The sequence below is a fragment of the Engystomops pustulosus genome, chromosome 10 (genome assembly GCF_040894005.1).
Source record: "Engystomops pustulosus chromosome 10, aEngPut4.maternal, whole genome shotgun sequence".
In the NCBI taxonomy this organism is placed as follows: Eukaryota; Metazoa; Chordata; class Amphibia; order Anura; family Leptodactylidae; genus Engystomops; species Engystomops pustulosus.
The window spans coordinates 12,424,498-12,443,326 of NC_092420.1; the positions used below are offsets into that span (position 1 = coordinate 12,424,498).

Sequence of the window (18,829 nt, forward strand, 5' to 3'; positions counted from 1 at the left end):
GCACTCATGTCTACAGGGCAGAGACTGTAGTCCCATTGATGTGCTCTAAATAGGTGGTCTTGCATCTTAATCTATTCAGACCCCCAATCACATAGCTAGACCCCCTCATCTTCAAGAAATTCACCAGGTTATACTAACAATGCAACGCAAGCGGAACATGCTCTAAGTGTTTACCTCAAACTGTAGTGGAGTATTACAACGACTAGCAGCAAGAGAAGGGATGGGAGAGAACAGGAGTCCATATCCGTATCGGGATTCCTCTTCGCCGGGAAGGGAAGAGCTGGGGGTGGTCTGCATTGGGCTGAGAGAATCTGTCGTCATAGAGTTCGGAAGAGCGGGGGGAAACGGCACAGGACTGGATAACATTGCTGAATTTTCTTCTAGGATGTATTTCAGTTTCCATTTTTTGAATGGAGCTGTAATTTCTGTAAAAGAGAAAATCATTAGATGAACTGCTGAATAGGGAACAAAAGCAAAACTTGAAAATAAAAAATCTCATCTTCTAAACTCGTGTAGAGTCACCCATGGTAAATCATTTTTTGTCCGCTGAATGAGGATTGTAAACATCCATGTACAAGAATAACAAAACCCCATTTATACATCTACAGCTGGTTTGTAACGAATAACTATGTCCAGTTATAATATTCAGACCTCTAGCAGATATGTAACATAGCTGTGTGATCAGGTATCTGTTACCTGTATTGATTCCACTATGATCACTGGAAGAGGTGTTCTCATTGCTTTGGTATAAGGGTTGGGGGTTCTCCTGTACAGAGCTCTCAGGATGTGAGAAGTCGTCGTCCATGGCTTGCTTAATCCATCGCTGGCAATAGGAATAGAAAGTAACTTATGTCACTATAGGGTGATACTAATATCCATTATGGAAAGAGATTTTCAGAATTAGGAAATCATTCTAATTGCTGACAAATTTCGTTTAAAAAAATAAATAAAACACAGCAAAAACAGATTGGAAGAGAAGAGCACTCACCTTCTTACATGATCCATAAGTGCCATCCACCTTTGGAGGTCGTCTTCTCCTCTCCGGCATATACGGGGACACAAAGCGTATGTAGTGTTTGGGAGTTGTGGAGATGGTCGGGGAATAGTACAGGCCAGGAAGCATGTTAAGGGTGGTCGCCAATACAGTTGGATCTGTAGTAATCCGTAAGGGGTGTTCAATGGGACTGTCCTGCTTCTCCACCTTATCACTAAACCACTCTGTAACCAAGTACTGGAGAAAGGGGATTCATATGATGAATATAAAAGTATTGCGCAGGCGAGATTGTATTTATATATATAGTGAACATTTTATTTACCAACCTTTTTCGTTTTATGGTATTTAAGGCCAGAACGTGCGGGCTGGGACACCGTCTGCGTAACTGCAGGGGACTCTGATCCCTGCTGTCCATCGCCGGAGCCTAAATTTTCAGTGGTCCCATGTTCTGTTGCAGCAGAACTTGTGGTCCCTTCCTCGGGAACAGGAGGTGCCAGCTCGACCTGCTGCGCCACAGCTTGTCTTTGCCTTCTTAGCCTCTGTGCGGAGGCACTTCGGTACCTGGACATGCGGCTTTTGGGGCGAGGTCTGGTGGATTTTGGTGGAACGGGCTTAGGGGCAGGTTTCTCAGTGTTGGTGTCCTATAAAGGAAAAAAGTTATTACAGTGAATGTACATGTTGATAGATAAACTTACTTTTTGGTGAAATTAGATGACATGTTATAAAACCCCCTATTGTCCATGCAAGAGCCCAGAAAACAAATCTTTACTTTTACACTAAGGGGCTGCTGCTGGTACAGAATACTGCAGCTTCATCCCCCCCCCCCCATACAAGCATCAGACCCCCTATAATCTTAACTGGACATTTGCTCACCAGTGCCTGAGAAGATCTCCGAGTGTTCACACCCTGGGTGGGATTGGGTGTGGGTTCTACTTCCATGGGAGGTTCAGACTCTGGTTCTGGATCCTCTGCTTGGGATGCTGGCTCTGCGGTCGCCTGGACCTCCGGAAGAGGTGGTGTTTCGGGTTCAGCGGCAGCTTGCTCTACGGGCTGCTCTTTGCGACGACGCCTTCTATCCACGCTTTCCGATAACGGAAGCGGAACCTCTGTCTTCTTGTCATCCCTTGACTGCAAGAAACAGACATATTAGGAAGCTGTGCAATTGGTCAACAGGTCCTAAGGTAGAAACATAGTTTTGCTTATTGGTAGACAACGAACATAATTGTCAACACCAATTAATTGTATAACTATGGATGGTAGAGGGGGAGACTTACCCGTCTCGTTCTTGACACTATTCCTACATCCTCTTCTTTAACATCTTCGCATTTAACTGTGACGTCCCCTTCGGTCTGTAGAATACAAAGATTTATTAAACTCAACAAAGTATAATAATGAAGACTAAAGAAGCAGATCATAAATAGTTACAGGTGTGATCTGCACGATGACACCAGCCAGAAAAAAACTTTGTGGGGGCTTTACCTCATTTTCCCCAGGTGCATCTGTGGCAGGAGTCTCTGCCGCTTCATCATTCTGGTGATTGTTGCTCTCATCCACCACAAAACCCTGCTGCTCCAACTCTCTTCTCCGAGCTTTGCGATGCCTCGTCTCTGCTCCGATGGATAGTGGAGGAGTAGTAGGAGGCGGAAGCTCTCCAGTAATAGGATTCCTCTTCTGAACGGGACAGTTGCGGTTGCCTTTGTGACATGCACAATCCACCTTGTAACTACTGCAATCAGCAAGAAAAAAGATTGTTCTAGATATCAATCACTGCAAAAATCCATCATCACAATCACTTATACTGCAGTTTTTCATGCATCCCAGGTGTCTATACCTTCGTGATAAAACGCTCCTAATTTCTGCAATAACTCGGTGTACAAATCTCACTATACAAAAATGAGACATCGCACACGGCAGAAGATTTGTAGAAATCTAATAATTCCTGCTGATTAACTTACCAGTTACTGTAATCGTAATCAAAGGCAATGGTGACCTCCGTGTCTTTTGCAATAGCAGCAATAGCGTAAATGCACAGATGAACCATTCCATCCGCAATCACGTGCCTGACCTGGAATAGAAAACAAAGATACAGAATAAGTTCACTAGTTACAACTCATGGGGTCATAACTCTGCTCATATAAGCTAAAAATTATTGTGTTAAGGGAGTTAAGAATAATAATCTGCAGGTTTTTTGTCGTCCTGCACAGGGTCCTACAGCTGTGGTTACCACTCAATATGAGGGGCACTGCTGTAGTTACAGCTTTTGGGCCACTGCAGATCCAAGTCCCCATTATCCATTTAGCATATGCTGTGTAGTGGCCCAGTTAACATATTGCAGCTGAGTTACTAAACAATTAAACGGGAGCTTCAGGTGCAATCAGGGCTGTTGAGTCAGAGAACGTAAATTTGGAACGGTGATAAAATGGACAGACCCATAAACACATCAAAAATGATAAGAGTTATGAAATGTCCTTTAAATGTCAGTTGTGTTCCTGATCTAAGGGCCACATGGTCAGACTGCTCAACTTGAAGGGGGTCTCACCAGTCACCAGCACCCTAGATGCACCAACAACCACAGTACAGTACAAAATGCCAACCCAGAAATTATAAATACAATACAGTACAACAATGAATATCACCCGAGCAATCAAATGCTGGAGACCCCAGAGCAGATAATAGTACTGGGGAGACGGCAGAGCAGATAATATTGATGGAGAGACTTCATAGCAGACAAGAATACTGTAGAGCCCCAGCCTTAGAGCTTTCCTGGCTAATCTTCTCCCTGCACCACACTGCAGCTTCTTCTATCCTCCAGCAGTCGAGACACAGCAGAGCGACAGGCGAGGATCCAGGAGAGGTCAGGACTCTGTAGCTGCACCAATCCCCATCTGGCCTCCTCATACACCAATGAATGCCGACATTAGTGCTCAATGGATCCCGCAGGGTTCAGGACGCAACTCAGGGCTTGACAGGCTGCATGTGGCCCGTCAGCGATGGGTTGTGCAACCCTGGGATTTTAGATGAGATGCATGTTGCTGCGCTTTATGTACATGCTCAGTAGTAAAGCTTCTCCGCAACAGATTGGAGGATTAAGGCACTGGGAAACGATGTCTACACTTATCTCAGCACTGCTAGAGTCACCAGGATAACATGGCTGTGGAATTGGGAGTCAGAAAGTTTGGCATACTGACTGCACAGCCATAAATGCAATATCCCACTATGGTCACTGCAGAATATATGAAGTGGACAGTGTCTGGTTCTTTACATAACTAATACCAGCTGATCTTCGCAAGGCTTTGAAAATAGACCCTCATTGATATATATCCAATCTAGCCCCTAATACAATTAAACTACTATATAACATTATGAAAACTTTACTGTATTTTTTGCTCGTATTCAGGATTAAAACTGTAAACTAAGTATCTTTAAAACCACATGCAAACACAGGAGGCGTATTATGATCATAGAAACCCCCCCAGAGATAAGTAATGCATTTACCTCAGCATTGGGCGTACAGGACCGCCTGATAAACCTGGCATCATTGCCGAAGGTCCGCGCATCCACACACATTTCCAAACCATTAAACTTGGAGTAAAAGAGCACAAACGGGTACGGTCTGCAAGAGAACACACACGGACGGTGAGCAAAGATGAAGACACGAGCAGGGATAAGAACTACACACAGTCATAATTAGATAAATGGGGCGCTCACACTTTGTAGCAGGGGGGGTCACTGTTCTAAAATTCACATCCACTTTACGGTTTTTCACACAAGAAACAGAAAGTGAGGAAAGTAAGCTATAATTCCTAGGCGAGACCTTTCACTCAAATGTCACACACTTACTTTTTGAAGAAGTGCCCGTTGACTTCAAACTGCTGCCGTAACATAACTTTGCCCCGGTATTCAATCACAAGAGTGTTTACTGGCAAGTCCTTGGATGCCCGCAGGATTTTACGATGCTTTTGTACTCGCGCCACCCTTCCGAGCTGAAACTGCAATAAAACATTTATCAGCAATCCTGTGTAATGGAAGATAGAAAAACGGCAGAAGGGAAAGCACAAAATGTTAAACACACGCCTGTACCTAAAGATGAATGATGGACAACCTTTTAAAGGGGTTTAACAGGGAAAGTGGGTGACGCAAAGCGGTCCTTGGCACTTCCACCCAACTACTGATATGGGTATGACGGAGGAGACTTGCAGACAGTAATGACTGCCCAGCCCCACGGACTGCGGAAAGCCAGCAGGACACGACACAGGAAGTCCCCGATGCAAGGACTGCCGACACGTGCAAAATATTCAGTCTGTGGGACCTGTCCTCCACACGGGTCCAATTCCACAGCAGAACACGTTTGTGTGAAGACAGCTTAACACAGTCACGACTTGCAAGTGACATCAATATTTAAAGGACATCTACAACCAGGATGAAAGACTATGCAAATGAGCCCGAGTGGCTCCGGGCTCCATTAACACCTATGTAGCCTGAAGCCCCTCAGGCTCCTTTGCATACTGTCCTTCATTCTGGTGGTAGATTAACTTAAAGTGCAAAAAAAAAAAAGATGCAGCAAAGCCGTGACCGTAGCAAGAAATCTCACTCAAACACTGGAACTTCCTGTCATTACCATGTAGTTCTTGTCAGGACATGTAATAGTAAGCCTAAAAAGTTAAAAGGGGGAGATATATCATATCTATGATAGCGGCTTAGGTCCTGACGTATCCACCGGTTGGAGCAGCTGCCAAGCAAACCTACTCCAGTTCTGTACCGGCCGAAGTTTTGAGGAAAAACCTGCAAACAAAAGTAGGTTTTTCAAAGTTACAAAGTCCACTCCGACAGCCACCGCTAACTTCTAGGTCCACATGCTGTGGAGCTGCTGTAAGAAATGCAAAGCGAAAACTTTCGTAGAAGCAGTGATAAATCTACCCCAAAGTGTTTTGTCATTGCAAATATTCCTCCCATAATTCACAAGAGATCTTTGGGTCCCAATCTACAGGTAACCGAGCAATTGGCAGAATGGGGAATTTGAAGTCCAATCGAGATGACGACTAAAATCGGGCCTCATGCACATGACCGTATACGGGGGGTTATGAGGAGGATGCACACATTGCAGCTAGCTCACAGCCTCCATAGACTTAAACTCCCACGGTAGTCAGCTCCAAACTTCTCCCACCTGACAGTGGACCAGCCAGCCGCGCTCCGAGTGCCCAAGGCAAAGGCATATACTTGCAAATAATAAAACGGAAGAAAACTCCAGCGCAGGCTCCTTGGTCTTTATAAACTCAACTTTTCTTTATTCAGCATACAGCATAGAATTACATCAGGTAAAACACAATAGGTTCTAATCAAGATCAAGACTAAGGCTTTTTTTTAGCCGAAACGCGTAGATCAGAACCTATTGTGTTTTACCAGATGTACGTCTATGCTGTATACTGAATAAAGAAAAGTTGATTTTATAAAGACCAAGGAGCCTGCGCTGGAGTTTTCTTCCGTTTTCTTCTTTACAGCCTCCATAGAGGTATATTCTGCCCACCGTCTCTCTCCGCACCTTGACCCGATCGGACGCACAGCCCTCTCCACCTGGTCAAAAGGGCCACAAATTGTTTCAGTTTCTGCACGTGTTTGTGTGCATGAGGTCTCAGACTCCCAGGATCGGCTGTCCTAGCAGTGCTATAGAGAATGATAGGGAACGGAACCGATCCTTTGCAATCGGATCAACGTCTATAGTGACAAAAACCCTTTAAACACTTTACAAAAAGGGTAAAAGCAAACATGAAACACAACAGCACTCACCTGCATCTGAGATCCTACGACTGTGTTGTTACATGACAGTTCTGTCTTCTTTATGGTTTCGGGCAGCTCAGCTTTTCCCACCTGCTCTTTGTTGGAGCGTACATGTCTCTCCAGAAGGTTCTGCATGTCTGCACTATACTGGTTAGTAAACGCCTCCTCATACTGGTCAGTCCAGAGCCGGATCCGGTTCTCCCAGCCCTCCGTAGTATTTTCATCCAACATGTGCGCATCTGAAGGTGTATTCTAAAGAACAGAGACAAGGTGGAGATATAGTTTGATGGCAGCTGCTCTACCAACATGTAACAACCACCGAGCAAAATGCAAAACTATAGGAATAGCCTTGACTCTCATTCTATCCTATCAGCACTGTACCCAAAACGGTGGATGGGAAGAGCGTCAATTCACTTGGGCTGAGTTACAATTTCTACATAACCCCTTTAAAAACATTCAAAGGTCTGTTCAGGTCAGGCTTAAAGGGGTTGGCCACATTACCTCATGTTCTATGTAATGTGTGTGTTAGTGTGAGGGCAGTATACTAGATAAATTTACCAATATACTTCTATTAACAGTTCTGCTCCGATTTCTTGTTTTGTAAATTGACGCCTCCTGTCTTTTACCTCATCAGCCGGACATTCCTGTCCAGAAAATGGCCAAAGATGGAGAGTCATGTGATCTCTGACTGGCGACTGTTCATGATCAGTAAGATCACAAGACCGTCTATCTGCGGCCATGTTAAGGACACCAATCTCTGGCTGATGAGGTAAAAGACTGAAGGCTTCACTTGACATATCAACAAAGCGGAGCAGAACTATTAATAGATGTATACTGGTAAATTACATAATATACTGCCCCCCCCCCCCACACTTACAAACACATTACAAAATACATGAGGTAAAGTGGACAACCCCTTTAAAGATATTGGGTGGTTAAAATATAAAATTTTTACACAGTACACGTAAGTATGTTTGTGACAAGAATATGGGATAGGTGGGGGTTCAGACAGATCACCTATCACAAAAGCAGGGCTCTCTTGTACCTCTCAAATTGGTGACTGTGCGGGCGCGCTGCCGCTCCATTCTTCTCTATGGGTTATGCCTATGAGAAGCCGAGTACAGTGTTCAGCTTTCTCCGGCAGTCCCATAAACTTGAATGGAGCGGCAGTGCCCTGTTCAACCACCACTCCATTTAGATGGGGGTACAAGGGACCCCTGTCCTTGTAATCGACACAACCTCTGTAAAGACATTAAAGTAAGTGACTAGCTTTATGTGTTACAAAGTAAGGTAAAAAGGCGTCAGACAAACAGATGCTTTTGGAGATAAATGAAATATATTGTAACGTTCTAAAAAAAATCACAGAAGTGTGGACTCACCTTCATCCGTAAAGACTTGCGGGAACCTTCCCGAAATGCCTAAAGCAAGAACATAAGCGTTACAAATGCTCCTGAACATAAACCATCATTTAGAAAACACTCAACCCAGTAGAAAATGATGGATTGAGGACAAACTTTCGCTCTAGCTATTTGACAATCTGCAAGAGTTTGTGCTCTCTGCCTTTTACAAGTCTATATCTGCAGATCCTGTTTTTGTTAGGGGACCACTTAAAGGTATGGGTTTAGACAAGGGGGTCGTCTTTTGGAGGCTCCTATTGGAGTGAGATGATGTGAACCTCCATGACAAAGTTTTAATAATAATTAGATGCTATAATTTCAATGAAAAACAGGAGGAAGCGGCTCCTGAGCATTGATTTCCTTGTTTCTTTGACATATTATACAATAAATAGGTATTTTTTGGGCTTATAAATAGTCCCAGGATATTGTCCTACCTTAATTTTTTTGGTTTTGGGGGTATTTCGAGCCTTCTCTGTACTTTTCTTCCGCTTTTTTGGTTTACTTCGCCGCACCCTGTTGACTGTGAGAGTGATGCTTGTTGGTGTGTGCTGGGTGGCCGTGTAGAGGACTGTGGATGGAGAAAGTTCCTCATCCCAACTCTCCGTAGCACTGCTCTCTCCCCCTGCATGCAGAAAAACTCTATATAAACATCAATATTAAATATTTTAACACAGATACATGATTAACTAATAAAGCTCTGCAGGAGAATGAGACCTGTGGCAATCCGGAACCATTCAATGGTATAGGGGGGAGTCAGAAATAGCTGAGCGAAGCAATTTCCATCACTCCCATACTATTCGATGGAGCTGCGGGACACAGGTTGGACGTCACGCTCCGTTCTCCAGATTTCTGGGAGTGCCAGTAGTTGGACCCTCACCGTTCAGTTTGCAAGTTAACCCCTATTCACATGGTAGGGAATGGCAAACTTTGCACATCCCCTTTAAGGGTAGTGACTAAATATTCATACAGGTTATTCTGGTAGCAAAAACTATTATCTTGTTTAAATGTCAGACCTACCGGAGACATTGTCTTGTTTTCGCCGATTCAGCTGAATAACTTTTCCTCTGTTCACACCACTAGGGTCAGTAGGAAAGAGAAAATGTGTTAGTTCATGGTAAATGTTGTGGTGTCAAGTGTGTTTGGACATCTAATAATCTGGCATCTTACCGGCATTTCTCGCACTTGACAAGAAACCCATCGGCCGAGTTATTGCAGTGGCACCAGTTGGGGATCCCATCTCCTTCAGAAGAGGTGTCGCTATCTCCAGAATTCTCTTCATCCTCATGGGAGTGGACGCCATTGAGCTCGGCACGTGGGATTATAGCCTGAACGGGTGGAGAGGCGGGTGGAGTTGGTGGCGGAGGTGCTCCATAATTGTGATCCTGTAAAGTGGGTGACTGGAGTTTAACCCAAAAGTTTACAATGTAAAAAATGAAAATAAAATGGAAAACCTCCCTCTTTCCAATACATTCTAACCTGTCACAACCCTGCAGAGCAAATCCTTAGGTCCCAGTAATGAAAAAGGATTAAAAAAAAACTCAATCATTTGTGACCTTCCAGCAACTATTGTGGTTAAGATTATGAGTCCACGGCCTTTGGTATGATGACCTTTAAAATGTGTGCATCATTATAAGGGAAAAAACAGATTCTTAAAAGTAAGAACTTGTGTCTATAGAGTCATACGATCCAGTCAGGGGCACTAAAAAAAAAAAGCTCATGAGACCACCACTCCACTAATACCGAATCATGCGACCCTTTTCACAGCGGGTAATTGGCTAGGAAGAGGACCAACAAGCGACTTGGGGGATTTCAGCAGACGCAACTAATGTGATTGGTAAAGCTATTACAATCTTGTCACATGAAAAGAACATGTATAGAACTTGTGGATAATTTAATAGGGATCTGACAACTCGAAGGGTTCCCTTTGTATGGCCACCCATGAAATTGCTAAGCCTTGTATTCCATCTCGGGCATAGATGTGACAGCACAATTCTGGGCATGCTGCATACTGATGGGGTAACACGAGAACCCAGTTTTTTTTTTTTGGAAAGAAGACTCATCTTCTGCAAAAAATAAAATGTACATTTTCTTCTTTAAATCCGACCCGTTCAGTGCAAATTCTTGACAAATGTCCTGCGTGTGGATCGTTGCGGCAGTATACAATTGCAATGAATTTTGCCAAAATTTTCTTAGCAATTTGCACAGAACAGAAGCCAATAAAATTTTTCAATTTTATAAGGTAACAAGAAGAAGAAAACCTAAAACCCACATGATCACGGCACCAACACATTCTGTAATATGGTAAAAAGAGTATGGTTCACAATTATGCACTATTAGAATAGGCTTGAGAGAGGGGAAACGTGAAAATGTTTTGAGCTATTTTCTTCTCGCTTTAACCATCTTCTGAGCTTTGTCCTGTACTGTTGTTATTGGGTGACGGTCTACATTTCCACATTTACTCAAACATCTCAAATTGTCACGGATACGAGTCAGCGGCAGATTGTGCTGCTGGCGACTGCTACTGCTGTCATTTACTTACATAGGGGTCACTGCGGCAGTCACTGAACATGCGTGGGATTCGGACTGAAGAGGGGACAGGTGCTGGGTATCCACCCAGCTGTTTCATCATCAACATTAGGCCTGCCATGGACGCTGCGGGCACAGGTAACAAACAAGCAGGGGCAGAGAGTTTTCACGTGCAATCCTTTCTCATATATAGACACGTCATTGCAATGTTTTTACAGGTCCCTCACTTTACAGTATTCAGGCCCTATGCAACTGGGTCCCTTCTGTATAGTAGTCACAGTATCAGTCATTGGGCTGGAGAGGGTACGATCAAGAATTTGCAGGAATGGTGTAATTAGTAAGAGGATGACCATTATCGATGTGAGAAGTGGTGTCCGGTACTTACTGCGTATGGCAGACCTCGGTATCCGTGGCTCTGGCTGCCTGGGTAACTGTGAGTTGCATAGATGGACTTTCCGGTAACTGCAGGGCTAGCTTCCACTGATTCAGGGCTGTAGAAAGAGAAGAGTCATTTTACAACAAAATTAAACCAATTAATAGATTTTTAAAGAATTTGTTAAATTTAGCGCAAGTACCAGAAAACCTCCTGCCAATGAGCCATCGACTGGGAAGCCCATTGTGCTACTACACGAAGCATGAGCATCTTAAGACCTCAATATGATGAATTCAGAAGTCTTTAGGACTCACTTATGACACACCTTCCTAACTCATTGATAAAAGTTAAATTTTTCCCAACCTAGCTACAGATGCAAATTTTGGGAAAGTCATCACAGTCCAGGCAGCCATATTGGTTGTCACATTTGCAACAGCTTCCCGGCAACTGAATCCACACCATACAGTAAGTGACAGTTTTATACTCAGGTGCTGGGAAGTTACATAGAAAGTGGCAAGGAGTGGAACTTTAAGGGGTTGTTCCAATACAGAGATTTAGGCCTCATGCACATGGTTGCTGCTCCCTCCGGCGATCTCCATAGGGAGCCGAGTTGCCACACAGCACAAAACACTCCATCTTTTGCCACGTGGCTCAGTCACGGTATAGTGAGACACAGTGAGCCCACTGTACCGTGATCGTGCACAATGTACCTCTATAGCATCAGAGCTAGTGGGTGTTTTGGTGGCCATTTCTGTGGACTAGTGACAGTAAATACCTACCCTCGTTACTTTCAACAAATCAATAGACTGACTCAAGTGGCCATATACAAGCTCGAGCTCTGCCCTAATGAAACTAGGACAGTGTAAGACCCATGTGATAACAATTAATGGGTGCACCACTGGTCAGGTCTGGAAATTTGTATACTAAACTCAGTATAATTTTAATCTAAATCCTGAATATTTAAATCCACATTAACAAGGTTGACTATTTGGCCACCTATAACTTTACTTGTGTAGCCTGTACAGCACACGCGATTAGATTTCTGCTCTTACCAACTCACAATTTTGTGCTGAAGGCAATATAAATTCACTGAAGATAATAAAAATTCATATCGTATAAAACAAATTAAAGTTAATCTATCAAAATCCATCATGATAAACCAGGGACATTACTCCTAGATCCAGGTACCGGGACTGTGGGAATCTGCTTATATCTGTCATATCCATGGCTCCTGCCTTCTAAAATCAAATTCTGAAGAGCTCCTAAGTGCATTACCAGAGTCCCTCCATGCTTTAGCTTCACAGGCCCTTACACAGTCATATTAGCATTTTAAAAGTTGATTTTAGAAGGACGGAAGTCATGTATAATAAAATTCCCACAGCCACAGTGTCTAATTCTAGGAGTAAGTGTTCCTTGATTATCATTGTTGATTTTGATGGAAGAATTCCTCCAATGTATGTCACATTTTAATAGAAAGAGATGTGTGAAAAAGTGTACACACACAAGTGGGCCAGGAGGTGGCGCTCCAAGTCCATAAGATAAATCACATTTAAGACACAGCCCTTATTCTATGGGGAATGGCGAGATTCCCCCATCTGAAAATCTGTTCTTCGAAATGAGGAAACACTGCTGTATTTACAGCACAAATACAATAAAAAGCTCTTTCAGACGACCTATTACCCAATAGCCGTCTCTAAACTTGCAGAGCGCCTCTGGCCTAAAAAAGGATAAACAGCCGGCAGTACGTGACTTGCCCCAATCTCTAAATTATGTGCCATTTGGTCCAGTAACCTAATCTTCATGGTAATTCCTACAGAGATTAGCCAGGATCCCTCAGGGACTTTGAATGTGACGACTGGCAGACAATACTCACTGTCTGCTGCATTTCACTTTATGGCAACTGGAAGTTCATTTATAAATTGTAATTATGAGAAACCATTGAATGAAGTTATGTATCGGTAATGCTTTTTGCAGTAGTGGTGCGCAACCCCTGCGTGACACAGCAAGGCAGTGCAGCCCCCCACCCCACCATTGCACATTATAGCAGTGCGGCCTCCCCCCACCCCAAATTCAAGGATCCATTGCTTCACACACTGAAACTTATTGACGGTTGTTGTGACGTAGATGTGACCGGAAACACTTGATTTCATCCCATCACTTAACAGGATTACCATAAGGCAGAAGTCAGACTCACTCTGATCCGGCGGCCATGTCTGAGTAGGATGTATCTGGTGTGGTGACTCCCAATGGGATTACAATGCTCATGACGTCCGGCACTACGGTCGGAGAGAATCACGGGGTCGGAATCGCGGCGACTGACCACACCGAGGGTGGAGAGCCGCAGAGCGACGAGAGACACTTCACGGACATGAGGAAACCTGTCAAGGCAAAGGGGAGAGCATTAGCACAGGTGCAGAGCTACATGGAGAGAAGTTAATTTTACCACATTATAAATAAATCTGATTGTGTTATCCAGCCCGCTTCTGGCTCCTTGCCCCTATGCTGCTCTCATCGGGAGCGCAGCATAGGGGCAGGGTACCTCCGATACTCACCTTTCCCCGCTCCCTCTCGTCCTGGTTACCGTGTGCACCCGCTGTGCGCGCCGGCTCCGAAGCCATCACATGTGATGTGACGTCAACACTTGTGCCGGCTTCAGAGCCGGCGCGTACAGCGGCCACATAAAGGAACAAGGACGAAGAGGATGTCTGCGGCTTTGGGGGAGCGGGAAAGGCAAGCTTTTTTTCCCTGTAGCGGGCCAAGGATGCTGGTGTGATGTGGGGCATGGTGGCTGCTGGGGGGGGTAGGTGTGGGGCACTATGGCTTCTTCTTGGGTGGGAGAGGTGATGGACACAATGACTGCTGCTGGGGGGGGGGGGGGGCACTGTGGCTGCTTGGTGTGGCCTTCTGGCTGCTGTGGAGGTACCCTGGCTATTGGCTGCTGTGGGGACACACACTGGCCAATGTCTGAGGCCACAGTCACACGTGGCTATTGCATTGTGTTTGCTTTTCATAACACACAGAATCTTCACCTATTGAAATTAGATTGCGTTTGCATTGCATTTAATAAATGCAGGAGGAGTCTCTGCATTTGGAAATGCAACGCAATCACCACGTGTGCCTCAGGTTATTGTTATATATTGTTATAGGGCTGATTGTAATGTCAATTACAAATTATTAAGTAATAAAATGACACTCGGGCCCTTTAAGGAAACCACGAGGTTCATTTTGCCCCCGGTGGAAATGAGTGACTCCCCTGTAGACAGACTGTCCTGCAAAGGCTTCATATAATCCATTATTTGCTGCTAAAATCTCCTGCGTCTTACAGTCTGCAGTAACCATCTTACAACACCAGCACAACCAAATACTTCAAGTACATTTAAGTTGTTTGAAGAGACGCCATCTTTTTAGGGTAGAGGGGTGGGTGGTGCACATAAATATATTATATATATGTGCGTGCCACACAGAAGCTTTTTAAAAAGAAAAACTAACAAATTCAAGCCCGCGCCTGTGGAGATTCCTGTGGTCTCAAGCTGCTCCGTCTATGAGGCCGCCTCACGGAGCAGACATCTTAAACATGACCCGTCTAGATTCCTAATAATATCCAGACGGCTTCAGAGACTAAATAGCCCGTCCATTCATGAGAATGTAGCCCCAGTTACTTCCACACAGGCCTGGGTGATCCTCTATGCACAGGACATGGCACGTTTGTACACTAGACCCGACAAAGTATGTACTGCATTGTGTCCTGGGCACTTAAGGCGGCAATGGGGGCAACTGACCTTAACGATGTTTGACCAGGGCCGTATTTGCAGGGCACAGTGTTGCCAATGGAAAGGAGACCTGGCAGTATGAGAGTAGGCACTTTGTTTTCTTTGACTTTTCTTTGGTTTAGGAAAGTACAAATAATTGCAATCTGCTCTTTTGCAACTGGGGTGGTAACACTGACAATAATTGCGCCATGCATTGTAAAGATCCTATAAGGAGCGTGGAAGACGCCAGCGATGACTCAGGGCCCCCATCACAAGGCCTTGCTCATTAGACTGGAAGGTCTGAACAATAGAACAGACACAAGACAATAATCTAATTTATACATCGGCTGACAGACTGCTGCCCATTTCCTGACAAAAGATGCAAAAACACGGCCACAATCGCTGCGTGCTGTACGTCATGGCTGCCCTGTGCTGGATTCAGTATCGCCGAATGTCACACAATAAAACAACAACGCCATTCACCTATGCCACAAGATACAAAAATACTGCAATAGGGACAAGAGATAAGTACAGCCATGAGACGCCAGTGTGAATGCTCCCCTATCTACTTCTGCTTTAGGCCACGCTCACAACTGCCTCAGACGTTCAGGTTTCCGGTTCCATCTTCGGTACATATAATACCGTATCCAAACAGATCTATCTCATGACAGAAACCAACAGCGCCACCGAATGACTATATGTCAATCTGTAGCACCATGGTTGTCAAAGCGATGGCATATTAAGGCAATAATACCGCATAGCACTTAAAAGGGAATCGGTCACTAGATTTTACCCTATTAAACTACCAGCCCTCACCCCCACCCCAGGTGTGGTATGAAATGCGCTAAAATCTCACCCATTCACACAAATATATATTATATATACACAATTATAAAAAGTCATCTATAGCCTCATATATCATGTTCTATAGCTCCTATCCTGTGATATGCAGAACCGGAAATAAGACACTGGAAATGCAGATAAAGGGCAATTTCCTGCCTATTTTTATTGCCTTTATCTCATTAAACCACAATCCTGATTTGCAGATTCTGATCTTTAATATAGCACCAGTAGCATTTCCTAAATGCTACAGAACTGAAGGTTTTGTAGCAGGTGATATTATAGTCCCCCTACCCCCAGAGCGAAACTTCTTTTCCTTGGACTCCAACAATTATATACTTGGTGAGGAATAATATTCCGGAGGGGGAGAGAACAGGAACTCGTTCACAATCAGCTGGACACACGTTCTATGAAACCATAAACCGGTTTGCCCACAGGAATCTTGGCCTCACTGTTCACTGAATTTTTTGATAACCTTTGCCTCGATTAGGAAAGAATACAAAAAAAATTATGTACATATATAGACGAGAGGCTTCAAGAAGAAACATGTTGTAACAGTGATACACCCTGCTCCTCGCTGCTTGTATACTGAGGCCTAGGCGGAAGTTTTACAGCTGCGTCTGTAAGAAGTGGCAGTAAAAGAGGAAACAAATGCAAAGCGGCCTCAGAATCAACACCACAGAGGTGAAAGGATCTCATCTAGCCGTGGCCTTCAGTGCGTCAGTTCCTTCTGCCTTCTGATAAGGCATGGGGGCCCTGGAAGCCGCTGCCGTCATGTCTGAGACGATACACGGTCTAATAATAATAATAAATTAAAATAATATGGGGCTCACAATCTAATCAACCTACCAGTATGTTTTGGAGTGTGGGAAGAAACCGGAGGACCCGGAGGAAACCTACGCAAACACGGAGAGAACATACAAACTCTTTGCAGATGTTGACCTGGATGGGACTTGAACTTAGGACCCCAGCGCTGCAAGGCTGTAGTGCTACCCACTGAGCCACCGTGCTGCGAGACAAAATCCTCAACATAAACAATGTGCTGGATACAAGCCGGCCACATGGAAGGGGAAAAGGGAAAAAAAGGTAGCATATGTGTGTATAATAAGTTCCTGAATTCAGGACTTGTGCCACAATAAAATGTCTTTCACTTCTATCCCATGAATCAATTTCATGCCTAAAATGTTGAAATATCTTTGCATTGTTGCTGGGAACAGCCATGAATAGAAAACATCTGTGTTTCCCTTCTTTCTTACCCTGCAGGAAGAGCTTTCTCAGCTATACTGACATGTACGGTGGAGGCTTTGCTTCTGTCCTGACAAGCAGGGCAAAAAGCATTTTCTATTGGATCACTATGCAGAGACCTGGAAGAAGGGGCGGTGGGGAACACTGGATAAGCATGGTCTCTGGATGCTTATATCTGTGCTGCAGCTGTACATGCAACCCGGGACTACAACAAGTACAGCCGCGGAGGCAACCCATGTGCAACAGCACCCATACACTAAAGCCCTTTTACACCGCCCTCTAAATTAGAAACCGGTTCCTACGTAGCGTCCTAAAAAAATCTCGAGATACTTACTGGTCTTTAGCGAGTGTCTAGGGCAGAAGTAGGGAAATGGGCAGGATGAGAGCCAGTCCTGATCCCGCATTAACACATTACACTGGAGTTGCTGTTGCACTTTTCAATCCCTGCACAACATGGATATACTGGGGACCCCATAGAAATCACCATTCACATTACTAGTTCTCCAGTGATAGTGGATGAGGACTATACTTATATAGGAAGATCTGCTCAGACTACATTGAAGCCTATATTTTTAATGGGTTCCCAAGTAAACCAACAGAAAGCCATAACGTATGAGAATATATGCATTGTAATTTACATAATGCAGTTGCTGGTTGCTACGCATTACAGTATAGTTAGAGGCACAGTCCAACATACCAGCAACGAGCTGCTGAATTATAAAAGTTCAAGGCGAGTCTGTTCAGCCTACACACAGCAGCAAGACAACATACTGAAACCCATCAGCCCACACAACGACACATGAAAGGTACATCAGGATGGCGGCATCTCTTCTCCTCGCCAGATTCATGAACGCTAACAATTAAAGGGGTCGTCAAAGAGCAGCAACACATAGCAGCCTTTTTCTTCACATGCCAGATTATATCAGGATAGTGTAAATCAGCTTTATTCGCAATGAAGCCGGTTGGACTAATTCTGCAGCCAATTTGCCTTTTGAGGCAGTCAGGAAATCTGCAGTAAAATCCACATTGACATTGATGTATATTAATGCAGCACATGGATAGGACTTTTGTAAATATCTTCATATCTGTAGCCACTGGCAATTGTGGGTCTGCTAACATGTTGTGAGCTCGAACCCTGTGGTCCTAGCGTTTTGGGTCACAAATCAGTATCGAGGAAACCAGCATCCCAAGATCATGTGATGCACAGGTCGTATCATTACGGTGTCTCTCACTAATCTCAGGTTATTACAGAATGGAGGCAAATACAGGCACACCCCTATCCTGGTCACTACATCAAGTCATATATTACTTTGTAAGGGCCGTTTCACAGCCCTTGAACCATAGAGTTCTGTGGCAAGGACCGAAACACTGCTAGGGACTGGACTCCAATAGTGATATCTGATGCACCGAGTTCTGGTTTCCCAGATATGGAACAGGGCAGAGACTGTACAGGTTCTGCTCTGTTGTATATCAGGGAAACATTATTGCAACATTGTTGCATTCTATATCAATACGATGCAGGGAGTTCAGTCCCCAGCAGAGTGATCCGTCTGACAGGACTTTTCATGTTCCAGATCACGGACAATGTGAATCCAGCCCAAGATGGTCACTAATGGACAGTCACTAGTTACAGACGTGTGGGATGAGCAGGGTATGACGCTTTAAAAATTGTTTTGCAATAGTCGATCCCAAATATTACAGCTAGAAAATAATTTATGGTCACCTCTTACAAAAATGTGAAAAAGAGAGTAAGTAAATGAAATGTTAATGCGGTGAAGGCTCTTTGTTTAATGCAGTGCGTATTCCAGAGATCTCTCTCATGTCTTCTGCAATATGCACTCTCTATCGATTCCCCCTCCTCTGTCCACAGCTGGCACTCTGCAGCAAGGCTCCCAGCACTAACAAGGCGAGCACGTCCTAACCTCCCAGC

At 44.4% G+C, this 18,829-nt stretch overlaps 1 protein-coding gene across 5 annotated transcripts in view; it reads right to left on the reverse strand.

Annotated features, from left to right (window-relative positions):
- SETD5 (SET domain containing 5) overlaps positions 1 to 18,829 on the reverse strand; it is a 54,305-nt gene that overhangs the window by 6,127 nt on the left and 29,349 nt on the right. For 2 of the 5 annotated variants that reach the window (XM_072127927.1, XM_072127926.1), the window contains exons 3-19: positions 13,260 to 13,443; positions 11,078 to 11,183; positions 9,334 to 9,563; positions 9,184 to 9,242; positions 8,601 to 8,788; positions 8,149 to 8,187; positions 6,779 to 7,021; positions 4,835 to 4,983; positions 4,490 to 4,607; positions 2,950 to 3,059; positions 2,474 to 2,720; positions 2,269 to 2,343; positions 1,868 to 2,122; positions 1,321 to 1,635; positions 989 to 1,231; positions 697 to 823; positions 175 to 425 (exon numbers count right to left, since the gene is read on the reverse strand). In XM_072127927.1, coding sequence (XP_071984028.1) covers positions 175 to 425; positions 697 to 823; positions 989 to 1,231; positions 1,321 to 1,635; positions 1,868 to 2,122; positions 2,269 to 2,343; positions 2,474 to 2,720; positions 2,950 to 3,059; positions 4,490 to 4,607; positions 4,835 to 4,983; positions 6,779 to 7,021; positions 8,149 to 8,187; positions 8,601 to 8,788; positions 9,184 to 9,242; positions 9,334 to 9,563; positions 11,078 to 11,183; positions 13,260 to 13,330 — 2,826 coding nt within the window. In that variant the 5' untranslated portion in view covers positions 13,331 to 13,443. Of the gene's footprint in view, positions 1 to 174; positions 426 to 696; positions 824 to 988; positions 1,232 to 1,320; positions 1,636 to 1,867; positions 2,123 to 2,268; positions 2,344 to 2,473; positions 2,721 to 2,949; positions 3,060 to 4,489; positions 4,608 to 4,834; positions 4,984 to 6,778; positions 7,022 to 8,148; positions 8,188 to 8,600; positions 8,789 to 9,183; positions 9,243 to 9,333; positions 9,564 to 10,705; positions 10,816 to 11,077; positions 11,184 to 11,428; positions 11,530 to 13,259; positions 13,444 to 18,829 lie in introns of those variants that run through there. The other 3 variants (XM_072127928.1, XM_072127929.1, XM_072127930.1) reach the window with 3 other exon arrangements.